The sequence below is a fragment of the Zea mays genome, chromosome 3, assembly GCF_902167145.1.
Source record: "Zea mays cultivar B73 chromosome 3, Zm-B73-REFERENCE-NAM-5.0, whole genome shotgun sequence".
NCBI classification, from domain to species: Eukaryota; Viridiplantae; Streptophyta; class Magnoliopsida; order Poales; family Poaceae; genus Zea; species Zea mays.
This window is the reverse complement of record NC_050098.1, coordinates 230,835,661-230,852,800: the sequence shown is the minus strand read 5'-3', so window position 1 is coordinate 230,852,800 and position 17,140 is coordinate 230,835,661. Positions and strand designations below refer to the sequence as shown.

The window sequence follows — 17,140 nt, the reverse complement described above, 5'->3', positions numbered from 1 at the left end:
GGCGCTCCGCCCTCGCCTATGAATAAGAAAAGAAAGAGATCAGGTTGAGAAACTTGTATAGTTTGGGAGAAGATGTAATGGCAGTGGCGGATTTGGGCGGTGGCACGGTGCCAATGCGGGCCGCGCGCGTGGCACTGCTACATGGTCGCAGGGAGGCTGGAGGCGGACTGGTGGTGGCAGATGCCTGAGTCAGAGTCCGCCCGGTTGCCTCGGAGGTTGCTGCCTTGTGCCCTTGCCGAATCCGTAGAGCCTGAAGGCGTGGAGAGCGATAGATGACTGGATGAAGGCGGTCGCGCCGCTGGCAACATATGAAGCGTAGCCGCGCAGGTTTGCGAAATAATTGGAAGAGCCTACGTTCTCGTGAATCAAGCGATTGAAGGAGGCCGTCAGCGCCAGGCTCAATCGCTGCAAACAGGAGGTCTTTTGGGCTACATTTTAGGCTGAAATGTATTTTGGGTTATCTTATTTGGTTGAAAAAAACCTATATACAAGAGAATTTTTGGGCTGCGCCCCAGTCCACGACCCAAGTGGCCTGGGGCCCAAATCCGCTCCTGTCCATATATATAGAGGAAAAACAAATTACTACAGAGTTAAGTTATAAATTTTAATATGTTTTTGTGGGCCTCCAAGTGGTGTACATGTTGCGCTGTAAAAGAGAAAGTTTGCATCCGGGATGTACATTATTTTCCAGGGCAGGAAGCTTTGCGTGACAGAGAGTCCAAATGGTGCGGAACCATTGAGTTACGATCGGACGGATACAAAATTGAAGACTACGAGAGGCAGCTTTGCGGTGGCAAAAGGGAGGTACTGTACGGGTGGCATCGGCTTGCGTCCGTAGCCTTGAAAACCAAATCGGACGACTGCTAAAAAGAGAGAATACATGGTCAGCCTGGTTGCGCTACTAGCTGCAGCGCTTTAATAGATAGAAATTGCAATTGTAATAGGGCAAAATGCTTTTCTCATTCAATCTTGCTTCTTGAAGATCTGTAGCAACAACCATTGTCGTTGGGATTTTTTTTCGATGGAAGCTGTTTGGAAAGTTCACCTCATCAAGATCTGTAGGATGTAGCAGGTCCTACATCCCTGTTGCCGCTAAAAAAGTCATAGATGGTTCCAATTAAAAATTAAAAGTCGGCCCACTTATTTTTTTTGACTAGAATAACTTAAAAAATAGTAATCAATAAATAGAGAACTGTTAGAACACAAATGCCTTTTATTGCTAAAATTGTTTTAGTAACTTTCTAAATCTATAATTTAGGGAGCTAAATTTACAAACTATTATAGTCGCTTTTAGAGTCATGTTGATTAATTATTAACTAATACAATTCGAGATATATAATCATTCTGGTATAGTGGAAGGCTATGGTATAAATTATAAGGTTATCTTCAGTAGTTTACCTATTTCTATACCCATATTCAAACTACACTCTGCGAACCTATAATCAAACTTCACTCTATAAACAACGCAAAAAAGTACTATCTCTGTTCTCGAATATTTATCGTTTCCTAGTTATTTTTGAATGAAACCGCGACAAATAAAAAAGAACCTAGGAAGTATAAAACAGTAGTGTTTTGACTGGTTATAATTAGGGGGTGTTTGAATGCACTAGAGCTAATAGTTAGTGGCTAAAATTAGTTGAATCATTGAAACACCTTCAACTATTAGATATTTTTGGTAAATTAGTTAATAGTTAAATAATTATTTAGCTAGCTAATTCCACCAATAAATTTTAGTTAATTAAATATTAGTTCTAGTGTATAAACAACTAACAACCACCACTAGGCGCGTCTAGTGGTCGACACAGTACTCCGGTCCGACCGGTCGGACTGGAAGATTACCGCCGCGGACGCGCGCCGGTCGTTTCCTTGGCGCGGGCCGCCGCGCTGCTTCTTCCGCAGTCCGCCCGCCCGCCCCCCTTCTACTTCCACCCTACCCGAGAGAGGTCGGAATGGCACTCGTCGCGTGCCCGCGCTGCAACATAACCCCGCCCCAAGCCTCCGCTTGCGGAATCCGCTGCCTACTCCGCGCGCCGAGATCTGCAGCGTCCAGGCCCCCGCCGTGGCGTCTCCGCCGCAGCCGCGCCATGGCCGTCTACGAAGGCTGGCACTCTGCTGCCGCAGGCGCAGACACCGATGGAGGCGCTCCAGCTCCTCACGTGCCCCCGTCGCTGCTCGTTTTCTCAGGTAACCGAACCTCCCCTGGTTGAGTGCCTGTCACGAGTGTGGTTTCGTTCTGAGGCGGACGGGGGAACCTAACGCCGTTGAAGGATGGGCGACCTATGTGAACGCGCCCGCGCGCCGCGTATGGGTTAGCATTGGATCAATGTAATGCGGAGCAGCAGTTCAAGAGAGCTGGCCATGCATGAGATTCCCACCTGTGTTGAACTTCATGATTGGTTCATCTTGTTACTTGTTAGAGTTGCCAATACATTACTACTGCTTCTTTACTAGAGAACTAGGGAGCTCCAAAGCACGTTTGTGCGCTGTCCTGGGTGAGATGGTGGTGAATTTTCATGCACTGATACATGATCGGTTGTAGTGCTATAGTCTAGCTGATGGATGTCGTGAATTGCTTGAGAACAAAAATATTGATAGATGCAAACAGACAAGTGGTATCTCTGTTTTTCTTTTGTCGCTGCCCTGCCACAGAAAGCTAACTCATGGTTAAATGGGGACTTCGGAATTGCCCTGCATTTTTGAGTTTGATTCAGGCGGGACAGCATTTAACGGTGTTGTTGAAGAATTGAAGAAAGTCACTACTCGAGTCGCGCACGTGCTCCCTGTTTCTGATGATGGTGGAAGCACTGCTGAGATTGTGCGTGTGCTTGGTAGGTTCTGATTTTCCTACAATAAAATTCACTTCCCTATTATTTGAGATATTGTAGAGTATCTGCGTGTGTCAAATCTGTTATGATGGTCAGTGTTGGCCTCCTTGTATTAGGCGGGCCTGCTGTGGGAGACATAAGATCAAGATGTTTGAGGTTGTCTGATGAAAGTACTGCAGAAGCTCTTTCTGTTCGAAAATTGCTTGGGCATCGTTTGCCTATTGATCCTTCAGAGGCAAAGCTGGAATGGTAGCAATGCGTTCTTCTGCACATCAATTATGTTTCCTCTTTTCAGTTTCTGGCCAAGTGTCCAATTAATGTCTTCTTTATGAATAACCAATGTCAATTTTCGATTTCATAGGTACCAGATTGTAGAAGGAGACCACACTTTATGGGAGGGAGTCTCTCGTCCATACAGGGAAACAATTCGTGCCTTTTTGGTCTACTTTCACAGTGAGGTTTGTCTCTCATGTGAATTGTGATGTGTCTTTTCTTTTCTCCCACAAATGTGTCAAAAGCCTGGTCTAGTTATCCATAAGCTGAAGATTAAGCAATGTGTCACCTATTCTCTTAGTGACACACAATAACTTTAACTTATTTTGTGCAGATACTTCGACGGTCAGCTGAAATGTTTTGCTTCACCAATGGCAGGTGATTCTTCTAAGGTGAAATTTGTAATAGATCATTTTCTTGCAAATCATCATTGTTTTTCCTTGTGAGCAAGGTTATTAAGGTGGGTGTCGCTTAAGCGGTAAGGCGAGGCTGGCCATGCAAGGCGTCCTATCACCTTGCCCGCGAGAGTTCAGGCGCGGGCAAAAACAGAGGAGGAGGCGGCGGCGCGCAGGGCACAGCGCACGGCCCCGGCTAGCCAGTCAGAGGAGGAAGGAGAGCTGCGGGGGAGGGAGAGCTGCGGCAGAGGGGGAGGGGAGAGCTGCTGGCGGCTGCAACTAGGAGAGGTTTTTGTTGTGAGGCTTTAACCCTAAAACTGGTGTGTTGGGCTGGGTTGACTGGTTGTGGGCTATTAACTTTTTTTTTCTGTTTCTCTCTTTGACTAGGCTGAAATGGTCCTACTAGGCTTTACAATTGTGCTAGCTTTCTTATTAATTTCGAATTAGTGATGTATAAATAATATCAGGTCTATTTTTTTATATTACTATGGGGGTGTTTGAATGCACTAGAAGCTAATAGTTAGTTAGCTAAAAAATTGCTAGTGGAATTAGCTAGCTAACAAATACCTAGCTAGCTATTAGCTAGTTTACTAAAACTAGCTAATAACTGAACTATTAGCTAGAGTGTTTGGATGTCTCCAACTAATTTAAGCAGTTAACCATTAACTCTAGTGCATTCAAACACCCCCTATATAATTAAGGTGTCGCTTCGCCTTACGTTTTACTGTCTAAAAGGTAGGGGGGGTCAGTTGTCTTATGTCACCTTACCGTCTTAATAACTATGTTTGTGAGACAAATACTGACATATTACAACATTTTGATGTATTCAGTGGTATGATATGCATAATAACTTGCTGTCTGTGATGTTACTTTTCGTACAGGGAACGGCCTTTAAGTCAAGTTATTAATACTCCCAACTCGTGTACATTTCATTTACCTTACTACAGATTTATTTATTTTTACAGCATTGGAAATTTCTTTTTTGCTGGGGCACGCATATTCTTCCAGTCGTTGGATGCTGCAATTTTTTTGTTTTCACGCGTATCACAGATCCCAGCAGAAAGTCTTGTGCTTCCTGTTATATCCACAAATGACAGACTTACTCTGGGATGTGAACTATGGGTAACCTCACTTGCCAAAGTTTTACTGATGCTGTACAAGTTGCTGTAATATATTTCTGCATCGCTCCTTGTTACTTTCCCTTTGGATAAAACTCTACAGCTTTATTTACTTTGTATCCTTTTTCTCTTTTCATGCTGGAATGTAGTTTTTTACATTTACTGCAATTAGGTAAGTAGCTTTGTTCTTATAGGCTTCCATTTTCCTACTAAAAAATAAGCTTGCATTTTTATCATTCCAGGTCTTAGATGTGGCAGGACTGTTTGTGTTTGCAAAGTTACTTCTGTATATAAGCATGCACATCTATTAATCATATAACTGTAAATAAACATCTCAATTCCTTTGTTTATACAAATTCTTGTTCTCTCTAATGAAAAAACCTTCTGTTTTCAGGATGGGACTATCATTCGTGGCCAAAATGAAATATCACATCCAAGCAATGGACGCCGAGAAATTGTCAACAAGGTACTTGAAGAGTACTATGTTGAATGGTGATACTAGCTGAGCACATCTGTGTCATCATACTTTCATAGCATGTCTTTCAACTTGTTCTGTGAAAGGGCTTTTAGCTGAGTTGGTTAGGTGGTTTGAGCTCCACGATTCCTGAGTTCGACTTCCTGTGAAAGCGAATTTCAGGTTGGGGTTAAAAAATTCCCTTGTCGTTCTGTGCTCCGGTCGTGGTCGTTCTGTGCTACAGTGCTGCTGTGTATGTGTGGGGCAGGGGTTTGGGGGTTTTCTGCCTGCGTGAGGTTTTCTTCTTAATGTAATGTCCGGATGCTGTCTTATCCCCCATAGGTCTTTTTTTTGCCTTTCAACTTGTTCTTGCTGTAAATTCTTCCTGTAGCTAGCAATTCTCAATTGGTCTTTGATGGCAGATAGATTGGCTAAGTGGGTTTGCCCCATCCTTTTTCTTGCCCATTATGCAATCTGAAGAGGATGCTATCCAAGACATACTGGTTTTCTGAGCAGTTGAGATGCAAGGTTGCTTTGTCATACTTAAGAAAATAGAACTGCAGGCTAGGCTTATACAGATGAGGAGTCGTTTCAAGCTGGTGGTGCAAGGCCTTAAAGCAGGCCAACAAGCAATTTAGTAGGGGGCTTAGTTCTCTGAGCACATTAGTCACTTATGGAATCTGGAAACATAGGAACAACCATGTATTCAACGGAGTTGCTCCTGAGTGGCTTTGGCAGTGAGGGCAGTAGAGAGCAGAGCACTTTGTGCCGAGCAACTGGAGCTACAACTACAAGGACCTCCAGGGTCTGGTCACTAGATAGGCTAGATGCCCTATTGGCTGTTTCTCCCATTTTTTGCTGCATGTTTGTTCTATAAGTTTTCCTGATGTGTGTGGTGATGTAAATAACAAACCCTCCCGTCTCTGATGAAATCACACACAACTCTTCTGTCCGTTTGAAGAAAAAAACAACCAGTCTTGTCAAAACATATGTAGCAATATAGCATGCTATTTTCAAGCAAGTTGGGGGTAGGCTGAAGATGAAACCATCACGATCCACAAAATATGCAAGAAATAAATTAGTTTCATGCTTTTTTCATTACAGACGCTACTTATTATGACTAAAATGCTTGAGGTGATGTCTTGAAGAGCAAGCCAGCAACACCTAATTTGAGTCGGTGATTCTGGGTGTGCTTAGGGTGATGTCAGTTGCTAGCTGCTACTATGTACTTAGTCCATGTTTAAATGCACTACAACTAATAGTTAGCTGCTAAAATTAGTTGAATACATCAAAATAGTCTAGCTAATAGTTTCAACTATTAGCTGTTTTTAGCAAATTATTTAATAGTTAGATAGCTATTTGTTAGCTAGCTAACTTCACTAGCAATTTTTTAGTCAACTAACTATTAGCTTTAGTGCATTCAAACACCCCTTAGTTTCGCTGTTAATGACATGATGTCTCCATATCCATTTCAATTGCTTTTGGCCTTTATATGCTCCTTTTTGTCATTCCAGGGGAAAAAAGTTTCGTCACTATATGCATCCTTGTCGATTTCTAATTGTGTTTATTCTTGTTTAATTGATTTTTCTGTTTTCTTTCCTTTTCTGGAAAGGATTGTAATTCATGTAGCACACTTCCTTCAAGGATCAAGCGTGTGTTTTACATGTCAAGTGAAGGCAGCAACCTATTGCATGAGGTAGGTACTCATTCTATTTTGACTTGTTAGGCCTTATACTTGTCCTTGCCATGCAAGTCTATTATGAGCGCTAAATTATTCTTTTAGGCAACGGATGCTTAAATATCACCTTGGGGTTTACCAAATCTTGTAAATACATTTAATATAACTCAACAGGCTGGTTCACAATTCACATGTTTTGATGTCTGACATAATGGTGAACTTATCTTTGAAAATCACACTTGCATATCTGCCAGTCACTGTATGATGTCATCTAAGAAGGCGTGATCCTTTTAAATGCCCATATCATCAAAACTCATTTATCTTCTTGCATGAATATAAATATATTTAACCAAATATCAGTAATGGCTTACTGGCATATACGCTTGATAAGCTATCATGATATCTCATATCTTTCACCATTTCTGATTGTTTTCTGCTACACTTTCATTTTAGGTTTTCCCTGAAGTTAACCATACAGTTTTGGAGCAGCTAAGTAAGGTGGACTGCATTGTCTATGCTATGGGATCACTCTTTACATCAGTCTGTCCATCACTGGTAATGTTCATAAGGACCTATATCATTTACTTTTATCTTTCTAAGTTTCAGTGCATTTATGATTGTTGTTTGACATTTGCCGAAGGCTGAATTGGTAAAACTATGAAATACTTTGTCCTGACTGCTAGACTCATAGGCTTGCCTTTGTTCATGTTCAAAATATTTGTGTGGGTTCGCTATGCTAATCTTAACCCGGATGCACTAACTTTCTTGTACATTTTTCTCCAGAAAAATATCTTGCTTGGCTTCATAAGGTGCGTTATATGGGTTAGGTTTAGAAAAAAGAAAGGCTAAGCTACTTGTAAGGAGGGTCTGGGTTAAAAAAACACCACTTGCCTCCCCTGCTGTTCCAGTGACACAGTTGTGGAGATATACATGGCCTGCAACGGTATCCTGACTGCTTCTGGACAAATGTCCTGCAGTGAGAAAATCTCTTCACTTAAATACCCGGAGGGTGGTGTTTTTCCCAAGGGCCGTAGTCCCTTTTTTTAGTTACTCCACTGAAGTGCTTGATTCTGACCCACCTCTTACCTTAAAAACTATGTGGGAGTTGGAATATTTATTTCAGGCTGACAAATGTGCATTCTGTTGAATAACACTGGACTTACTTCTCACTCTGCACTTGTTTTGCATAATTGTACCTCCTTTCTAATATTAAATCTTATGCAGGTATTACGTGGCATTGGTGAGACTATAGCATCAAGATCCATCCCCAAGGTATCTAACTATGCTAAGACCAGATTAGGTATCAACTTCCCATGCTTAGTAACAATGATGTTTTGATGCCATTCATCTTGGGTCGAATGTGCTCTCTAAGTTATTTACATATCCTGTGAGTGCAGTTTGTCTAGTTGATGTTTGGCTAGAAAGATGCTCTGAAGTGGCGAGCCTTAAATGTACTCTCTATGTTAAATGATTTATTGACCTTTTCACTATGCAATGGTTATTTCACAAGCAAGTATTCTAAGCTTGCAGAGCTCATTGCGTTGCTTGTATTTTTCTGCAGTTTGTATTAGTTACATCACTTGGCGCTTTCACTAAAAATATGTTTGTGTCTGCATCCTGCTGAATCTAGATACTTCTTCTGAATGGGTCACATGACAGAGAGACTGCTGGGCTGTCTGCCTCTGGTTTTGTCACTGCAATTACCGATTCTCTAAATCGGACTTATGGCGACCCTCACAAAAGCTTAAAGAATCATGTAAGTTTGTTATATGTTCCGCTAACAATTTACTGGTAGAATCTGAAGCTATGGAGGAGTCAGACATTGCGATTTCGAGAATGCAGGTGTCATGTTTCTGCTAAGATTCCCTGTTGATTATTTCTCTGCCTTTGTGTGCAGACCAATGACTATGTAAATGCTATATTGGTTCCAGAAGGAGGCCAAGTTCCTTTAGATATTGAAAATTTGGCAGCTCAGGGAATTTTTCATGTGGTAAGTTTATCTATTTTATTTGGCTATGATTGTGCTTATTGATTTGAAAGACGATGAGGAAATGTTCTTGTTTTCCCTACAATTTCCTTTGACCTGCATTTTAACTACCTCACACGGAGCTAGCTATTTTCTGAAGTCTTGTTTTGTCTGGGATGGTAACTCTTGAAATTCCTGTTCCTATTCGGGCCTCATTATGCAATCAAATGGTATTCTATTTTTTTCATCAGATCATTGCTTGCCTGGATAATAATATTTGACGCTGAATCAAAAAAGGCACACACTGAGATTGCCTTGAAGTTTCAGAAAATCTAGTCGGAAGCTTAGTTTTAAAATTTTGGTTTACAGATAAACAACATTAATGTTGTACGTAAAAGGTATTACAGAATCTTGTGTAAGACACTATTAGTCTTGTCTAGTGCTTCCACACTATAGCTTTTGCTGAACCGATTGTTTTCGTATGCCAATCTGTATTGCAGGTAACCGTGAAGTCTATTCATGACCCTAAAGTTGGCGTCATATTTGATGCACGGTCATTGATCCAAGCCCTAACCATTCTCATATCTGAACATATGGATATGTGTGTATCAAAAGTTCAGAACGTGGTCATGTAACTGAAAATGTAAAAGTTGTAAGCTGATCTTTCAAGTACAAAAATGAATGTAAAGTCCCTCTTAACAATTTATTGTTTTACTAATCGATCCATAGTGCGAATACTCATGTTTTTATTTCAGCTAGCACTAGTGTTGCAATTCTGCCTGACTTGACATGATTAATGAAAAATGAGACATGTATTTTTCAATTTCTGTAATTTTGATTCATTTCAATTCCTTTGCTGATGAACAATGATGGTTACCTTTTTCTGGCATTGAAGCTTAAAGCTTCCTTTCCAAAATCTCACTATGCAAGCTCCTGCATTAGTATATAAAGTAATGAAATTCGATTCCCATGCTGATGAACAGTTATGTGTACCTTTTTCACTTGCATTGAAATCCTGGCTAGTTTGGGAATCTCATTTTTCTAAAGAATTTTTATTTTCCCAGTGGAAAATAAACTAATTTTACCTTGGGAAAATGGAAATCCATTGGAAAAATACAGTTGCCAAACTAGCCCTAAAAGCTCTGGATTTTTTCAAAAAATAATCCTTGCCATGCAAGTTCCTGCATTTGTACGGAAGTAACTAAATGTCTGAATATGATTCCAAAAAAACTGGCAGGTTGGGTGTTATCATGCTAACCGCAAGAACAATTTCCTCTAAGACATAAGAAAACTGAAGTTGTATAAATGGTAAAATATAGATATTTGCATTCCTTTGGAAGGCAATCCTATGCACATCACATGGGCCTTCACTGTCTCAGGAGTGACTTTAAAATTTTAGTGACCTGACAAATTTTAAGGTTTATCATTTATGCATGTGTTGCTACCGTGGGCGTTTGGTTTCTAAGGACTAATTTTTAGTCCTTCCATTCTAGCGCCCTTTAGTCTCTAAATTACTAAACACAAGAACTAAAATATAGAGATAATACCTATTTTGGTTCTTATGTTTGACAATTTAGGGACTAAAATATAGAGACTAAAAATTAGTCACTAAAAATCAAACATCCCTATGACCAAAAGAAGGTACAAGGTAGGAGGATGGCTATGGTCCACCTAAAAAAAGAATATTTGTGGTCACAGATAAATACAAAGTGGTTAGAATACATTATAGGTGTACATTTGGGCCGGGCCAGATGGGCCGGCCCGAAGCACGAAAAAAAGCACGGCCCAGGCACGGCACGACCCGAAATAATTTAGTGTCGGGCCGACACGGCCCGTTATATCGGGCCGGGTTTGGGCCGAGGTCACGACCCATGGGCGGGCACGGGCACGGCCCGTTTAAGGCAGACACGAAATGGCCCATATAGAGGCACGAAAAGGCCCATATATTTATTAAAACCACATTTCATTCCACACTTTCATATACTTGATAAAGAACACAAAGCTAGAGATAATGCTAGTTAGATGTTTTTTGTAGCTTTGAATTAGAGTGTGTGATGTAATTTTGCTTTTGTTATGAACATTAGACAATAAACTGAACTTACGAACTTTGTATAGAGCTGGTTATACTTTTTTTCCTTCTAACAAAATGATTTATAAACGAGATAGTCATTACATAGCTGTGGTAACTTTAATTAATACAAATATTAATTTTGATTTTGTTCAAATTTATTTGTCTTATCTTTTATTTGTTTTATTATTTTTTTTGAATTTAGAGCTCTAATGTGAATTTTGGGCCAAAAACTGAATTTCGGGCCAAAAATTGAATTTCGGGCCCTAATGTGAATTTCGGGCCAAAAAATGAATTTCGGGCTTTTATAATTTCGGGCCGCCCGAAATGAGCCCGGCACGTTTAATCAATTACGGGCCGGGCCGTGGGCCGAGGGCTAGGCACATGGGCCGGCCCGGCACGGCCCGAAATTCAAACGGGCCGGGCCTTTTAAGGCTTGGGCCGGGCCGGACCGGGCGGCCCGAATGTACACCTATAGAATACATCATAGTTGGAGAATGTTAGAAGCTAACATATTGACATTTCACTGAAACGGTTTCTTTGAGGGTTGGATTCTTCATTTTAGTTCTAGTGAGATTGGTTTGTAACTGAATACACACTTATTTCTTTCTATACAATTCATATCCTTTACATTTTGCCTGTGTTGTGAATTGGTTTTTTTTTGCCATTTTGTATTTTTGTAGATAATAGTAGTGACATCCTGCATTTTGTTTTTCTTTTAAAAATACGTTCACGACATTCTAATTATCACAGTCATTTTCTTGAAGGATCAGATGCCGATCTAGTTTGCTTTGAGAAACCTCGCAGTAAAAAATTGGGCGTGGGTGTAGGTATAGTATTTGTTTAATCCTTGTAGAAGAAAAAACAAGCAATTTTTCTGAGAAACGGATAAAAAAGCAGCTTCTACTTATTACCTGCTTTTAGTTTTAGCTTATTCTAAGAAGTAGCTTAATTTATTCCGAGAAAGCTTTTAGTTTTAGTTTATTATGAGAAGTAGCTTAATTTATTCCGAGAAGTAGATGAACGGATAGGGAGGCAGAAGCGCCAAACAGGTAAATCTATGAAAAAACTAATCCCTCCATTTTTTTTCAAATCTATGAAAAAACTACTCTCTCTATTTTTTTTACTTGACGTTTTAAGTCAAAAACACACTATCCGACGTCAAATATATAAGATTGGAGGTAGTATGAAATAGGCTGTATCAAACATGGTCTATATTGCAAAAAGAAAAAGAAAATGTTGGTTGGTTTGATGGATGGATTCGGGGCCAAAGGGGACTGCGTGCGTGGATACACACGCTCTGCTCCGGCCACGGTCTGTTTGGCGATCTGGCAACGAGTTTCGTTGAGACGGCGGTGCAGCAGCAGCTGTTGCCCATCGGCATCGGACTGGCGACAGTTCTGCAGCACTGTCGAAGGTCTGGATTGCCGTCCGCAAAAAACGATGACAGGGCAGTGAACACGAAAGGCGCTGTGTTGATAAAACCAACGGACCTGCGTGATGGATCGATCGACCAAGCGCGCATGGAAATCCTCGAAGACCAAATGGGAATGTTGATAGCAACTTCTTGCTTATTGGCTTGTTGCAGTACAAAAAAACATCCCGTGATACTCCGTTTGTTCTAAAATAGTTATTATTGTTAGAATATTCGTGTCGACAATTTTTTTTAACTACCTTTGACTATATTTGTAGAAAGTATCAGCAATATTTATATCTTTAATAAATAAGTTTATTACAAAAATAAGTTCAAAGATCTATCCAGTTATAAATATTAGTATTTTATACTACCTACATCCTTTTTTTATTTAACGCCAAATAGTGCAAAACTGAACTACAAAACGCCAAATAAAAAAAATTGGAGGGAGTAATTTTTAGTCAAAGTTTACAATATTTGGCTTCTATGAAGAAAAAATATCAACTATTTTATTTTAGGACGGAGGTAGCAGTTTTTTTTTTCTATAACGGAGGAACCATAACCAATCTCTACTGTTCCATTCCAGGTACTACAGTACATCAGTAGCCGACATACACTGCAGCGTTGACTATGTAGCAGTCATCGTTCTTATCCCCCATTGCTTCCAGGCACACGCCGCTTGAACAGATCATGCCACCGTCAACGACCTCAAAGCTGATTATCTTGCCACTGCAAAAGACCGAGGCAAGGGCACATGAGATCCAGAAACAAAGACGCACACTATCATTACGCAGCAATGCACAGTTTATCAGGGCACGCCTTCCGTTAGTGTCCACCACTCACGAGTAGCTGTCCACCACTCACGAGTAGCGCAACCTGGGCCCCAAAAGGCTCTGCCGCCAGCTTGCAGCATTGGTACTGATCATTCTAACAAAATATATTCCAGTGAATTTGAGAAGATGCCTGTTTAATTTTCGTTAGTCATACTTGTACTGCAATATACCATCCAGTCCATGATACTTGATTTTCGGTCAGGTTTTTACATTGTCAATCACGTTGACAATCTTGTTGAACGCCTACTGAATAACTAGTATATTGAAAGGTGTATAAGCCTTCAACATGAAAACTGCATTAGTACCGCTGCAATTTCGACTGATACAACATTCTTTCACAATGATTCAAGTAAATATAACTCTTCTTAAGTTATAACACCAACATACACAGTTACACACGCGTATTATGAATTCATGTAAATTATTTCTTTTACAAACTTGACAGTCATCTTATATAAAATTACATGGTATGGCTATTGAAATATTCCATAACCCAATGCACAGCAGTAAAATGAACTAATCTGCCATGACATTTGATGGAAGGCTAGGACGCTTGTCTCTTCTCACTAGTCGGTATAAATTATAAAAAACATTACAGTATCAATGCTGTGCAAGATATTGTTTTTACTGAGAAAAGGGTGTACTTAGTCCTGAATTTTCTAGACAGACTTACCCTTTGTTTGTGGACCCAGAGAAATTTTAGTGTTGATGATTCCAGCATCATCCCTTAGTATAATACTGACCACACATTCTTCACTGTCCTATCTGAAGTATTTGCCAGTCTGCGGTGGTGTGATGGCTCAAATGGATATTTACCAAATGATTTGATGATACCTTAAAAGTTAAAGTGTTACGGTATTCTCATTTGAGATGTTGATGCTGACTCAATGAACTCTTAAAGAGACATGTTGTACAAGGTTGACCAAAGCAGGAAAATATGGTGTTTCAAGGGGCCGTTTGGCTCCCTACCGCATGCCAAGCTTTGGTCACGCCATAAATGCGGCACACGAAAACAGCACCGCACTTGGTGAGCTACAACATGCAAAATGAACTATCGGCCCCTAAGAAGTGTGTTGCATACCACTTCCTTCATGAACCACAAACATCAGCTAATGTTGGGCAAAATGAGGCATGGCGACTGGCGACATCTGGTAATGAACCGAAAACAGCCATAAGCTCCACCCAGCTCACTAGGTGAAATGAGGTCAGAGAAAGGAATATTATTCTGTCACATAGGTCAGAGAGGTACTATAGTCTATAGGGTTGTACATGAATATGGAAACTCTAACCAAAGCCCACGACTGCCTAAACTAAATCATTCATATTGTGGTCTCTGTGCCAAGACATTCTGTGGAATCTCAACTGATGAGGACCACGCCAACAAATTTCCATACTGCCATGACTTATGAGCACCTCAGCAAGGAAAGTTTTTATAAGCCGATCAATGTAGGGGGGTTATCAACTTATCATGACACTGCTGAGAAAACATCCTATCTAAGACTCATACATTCTACAATTGATCACTTCTGCGACTATATCAGAGGCCAAGTATAAAGCAGAGTTGGAAATTTGGAGCCCTATTTGCTCCCGTAACCACTGATATATGCTCATGAAATCATCATCTTAGAAGTAACCAGGGCGCTAAAACCTACTACATTATGAACTGTGAACCTATCACACCATTGCACTGCAACTGTCCGGCACTTGGATGCTAAATTTCGAAGTTTTAACAGGCACGGCGGAAGAAACGAGAAAGAGAATGCTCACTAGGGGAAGACGGCCTTGACTCTCTCAGCATCCAGCAAGTGCTGCGTCGACCTAGGCACTCCGAGCTTGATCTGCAGCTTCATCTGGTCCGTGTTCACTCCTGGAATGGACCCTGCAGCAGGCGCAGCCCACAGCCAAAACAACCCAGTCAGCATCTCTGCTGTGCTGGACACATGTTCGACGGAATGCCCGACAAGCAAGGAACAGCGGTAGGCGATTTTATTCCATACCGCCCCGGAAGGCGGGGATGGAGTTGGAGGTGATGGCGTCCTTGCAGGCGCGCACGGCGGCGGCGGTGATATCTTGGCCGTGCTGATCGTAGCCGACGCCCATCTCCACGAACAGTAGCTTCATGGCCGGCTCCGCCCCTCCCTGGGCGTTGCTCGCCTGGGGCTGGGCCACCTCCATCCGAGAGGACGCGGGCGCGACCGTTGGATTATTAGGTTTCGGAGATCGGATGCGGAGGTGGGGGCGGGAGTGAGACGGTCGGGAGGACGACGACGGAAGCGGTGGCGTGCTTGCTCTGGTCGGGAAGGGGAAGAGGCTGCTGGGGAACGATGCTGCTGACGTCATCTTGGCTACTAATTTAGACCTACTAGTGGAATAGTTGGTGATGCAGACTGCAGAGGTTAGGTCTGGACTCTGGAGTCTAAACCGTCCAAAAATAGCTAGGAGGAGATTAAGGGATTAAATTGTTCAGTTCGGAGTAAATTGAAAGAGTTTTAAAGTGATTAAATTATTCGCCAGTTAAAATTGAATAAAAAAGAGATTCCATTCACTCAATCCTCTCTGATCTCATGCAATTAGACCTAAGTATGGGTTACCTGAACCTACTAATTACCAACCAGACCCGACCTAGCGACCTGTCAAAAAAATCTGACTCGACCCGATTAATGTAACGAGCGGGTATATACCATAGTTTTTGACCCGTAACAAACCCCAAGCCATGCGTGAGCCATGATTTTTAATCCAAAACTCGACCCAACCCGAAAAACCCAACTAACCCGAAAAACCAATCTCGACATGCTAAACAAAGAAGCACCGGCCAACTTGATCTGAACCGACATTAGACACAGGTCGGATACGGACCATGCCAAATGACCCATGAACCGACCCGACATTTGAAGTCTACATGCAATCGGACAAGGCCTAAGGACTTGTTCGGTTATTTTCGTTCTATGTGAATTGGAGGAGATTGAGTGGGATTGATGAATTTTGACTTTTTTATGGATTTAAATCGACTCAATATCATCCAATCTATATGGATTCATGTCAAAATGAACAAGTCTTAAAGGAGATTAAATCCTTTACTAGTCAAAATTAAATAGAATGTGATTTAATCCCCCTTCGTCCACTATGATTCCCATGCAACCCAGTAAGTTCTAAAATGGTATTGAACCACCTAATTCAAATTCATCAAACTAGTGGATATGATGGCCAAATTTACTATTTTTGGCACCAACTCAAATTTATCGGAGAAAAAAATTACTGACCACCATCACTGATCAGTTCATTTTTTCTTCCCGAGTGTTTCTTCTTCCCTGGTCGCACCCCTTCTTCATCGCTCAGCCATGGCTTCATGCCCTACGTTTCTTTGATAAGATGTAGATAGCTAGAGATGTTGAATACCCTATAAAAATTTCTTTCAATACCCCAAAATACTAGAGTAAAGTTGATTAGTATAAATAAAAGGTGACACAAATGTAAACTCTAGCTCTATCTCTATTTAGCGACAACCCCTTAAACAACTCTAGTTGCTATGTATATGGGTTAACTTTACTCAAACACATAAATTATCAACTACACAATTACACTATAGAGCTAACTAAAGATACAAATATAACTAATTATAAATATGAGCTTCTCCATAGATGCTCAAGCAACTATCGCATAAGAAAAATATATAAAAGTAAATGCATGTGGTAGTGACCAAACCAAACCAAGAAAGTAAATGAACATAATAATTTATCCCCAAGGTTTAGTTGCTTACTAGCAACCTACGTCCTTATTGCGGCGAGTCTAAGCTAGGTGGTTAACACGTTAATTAGCATCACACATCAAGTTCAACACTTGAACACAATAAAAACCACACTAGAGAGACTCTAACTAGCCACGATTCCACTAGAATTGCTATCTCCCACGAGTAATGAGCATAAGAGCCCCTTATAATCAATGGGAGTCGACAACAATAACCAAGCCGCTAAACGATCCTCTCATGCTCAGCTAGGTGACGACAATCACCAAGAGTAACAGGGGATAACTAGTCCAAGTCACTCAACTAGTACCACAAGGTACAAGAACTAAATCCGATGCACTAGGAGCTCTCCAATCTAACGCAAATGATGATCC

The 17,140-nt window shown here is 41.0% G+C and overlaps 2 protein-coding genes across 8 annotated transcripts; one reads left to right on the top strand and one right to left on the bottom strand.

Moving 5' to 3' along the window:
- Positions 1–1,781: 1,781 nt before the first annotated feature.
- LOC100278657 (uncharacterized) lies at positions 1,782–9,532 on the top strand. Of its 7 annotated transcripts, none has more exons than XR_004856915.1 (14): positions 1,782–2,184; positions 2,712–2,828; positions 2,942–3,074; positions 3,187–3,283; positions 3,433–3,476; positions 4,459–4,615; positions 5,006–5,077; positions 6,678–6,761; positions 7,197–7,298; positions 7,968–8,043; positions 8,141–8,194; positions 8,374–8,499; positions 8,641–8,733; positions 9,210–9,532. XR_004856915.1 is itself a non-coding variant. In NM_001366034.1 (13 exons), the coding sequence occupies exons 1-13, from the start codon at positions 2,085–2,087 to the stop codon at positions 9,342–9,344; spliced, it is 1,308 nt and encodes a 435-aa protein (NP_001352963.1). In that variant the 5' UTR covers positions 1,952–2,084; the 3' UTR covers positions 9,345–9,450. The 7 variants fall into 7 exon arrangements, 3 of the variants coding, with proteins under 3 accessions (XP_020405245.1, XP_008672664.1, NP_001352963.1); XR_004856914.1 differs by lacking the exon at positions 8,141–8,194 and adding an exon at positions 8,961–9,107 and having other exon boundaries at positions 7,968–8,015; positions 9,210–9,463; XR_004856916.1 differs by having other exon boundaries at positions 7,968–8,015; positions 8,305–8,499; positions 9,210–9,458.
- A 3,092-nt stretch (positions 9,533–12,624) lies between these two features.
- On the bottom strand, positions 12,625–15,291 carry LOC100502516 (uncharacterized). Its single transcript, NM_001196994.1, has 3 exons — positions 15,022–15,291; positions 14,792–14,903; positions 12,625–12,920 (listed from the first exon to the last, which is right to left on the bottom strand). The coding sequence occupies exons 1-3, from the start codon at positions 15,197–15,199 to the stop codon at positions 12,791–12,793; spliced, it is 420 nt and encodes a 139-aa protein (NP_001183923.1). The 5' UTR covers positions 15,200–15,291; the 3' UTR covers positions 12,625–12,790.
- Between the last annotated feature and the right edge of the window lie 1,849 nt (positions 15,292–17,140).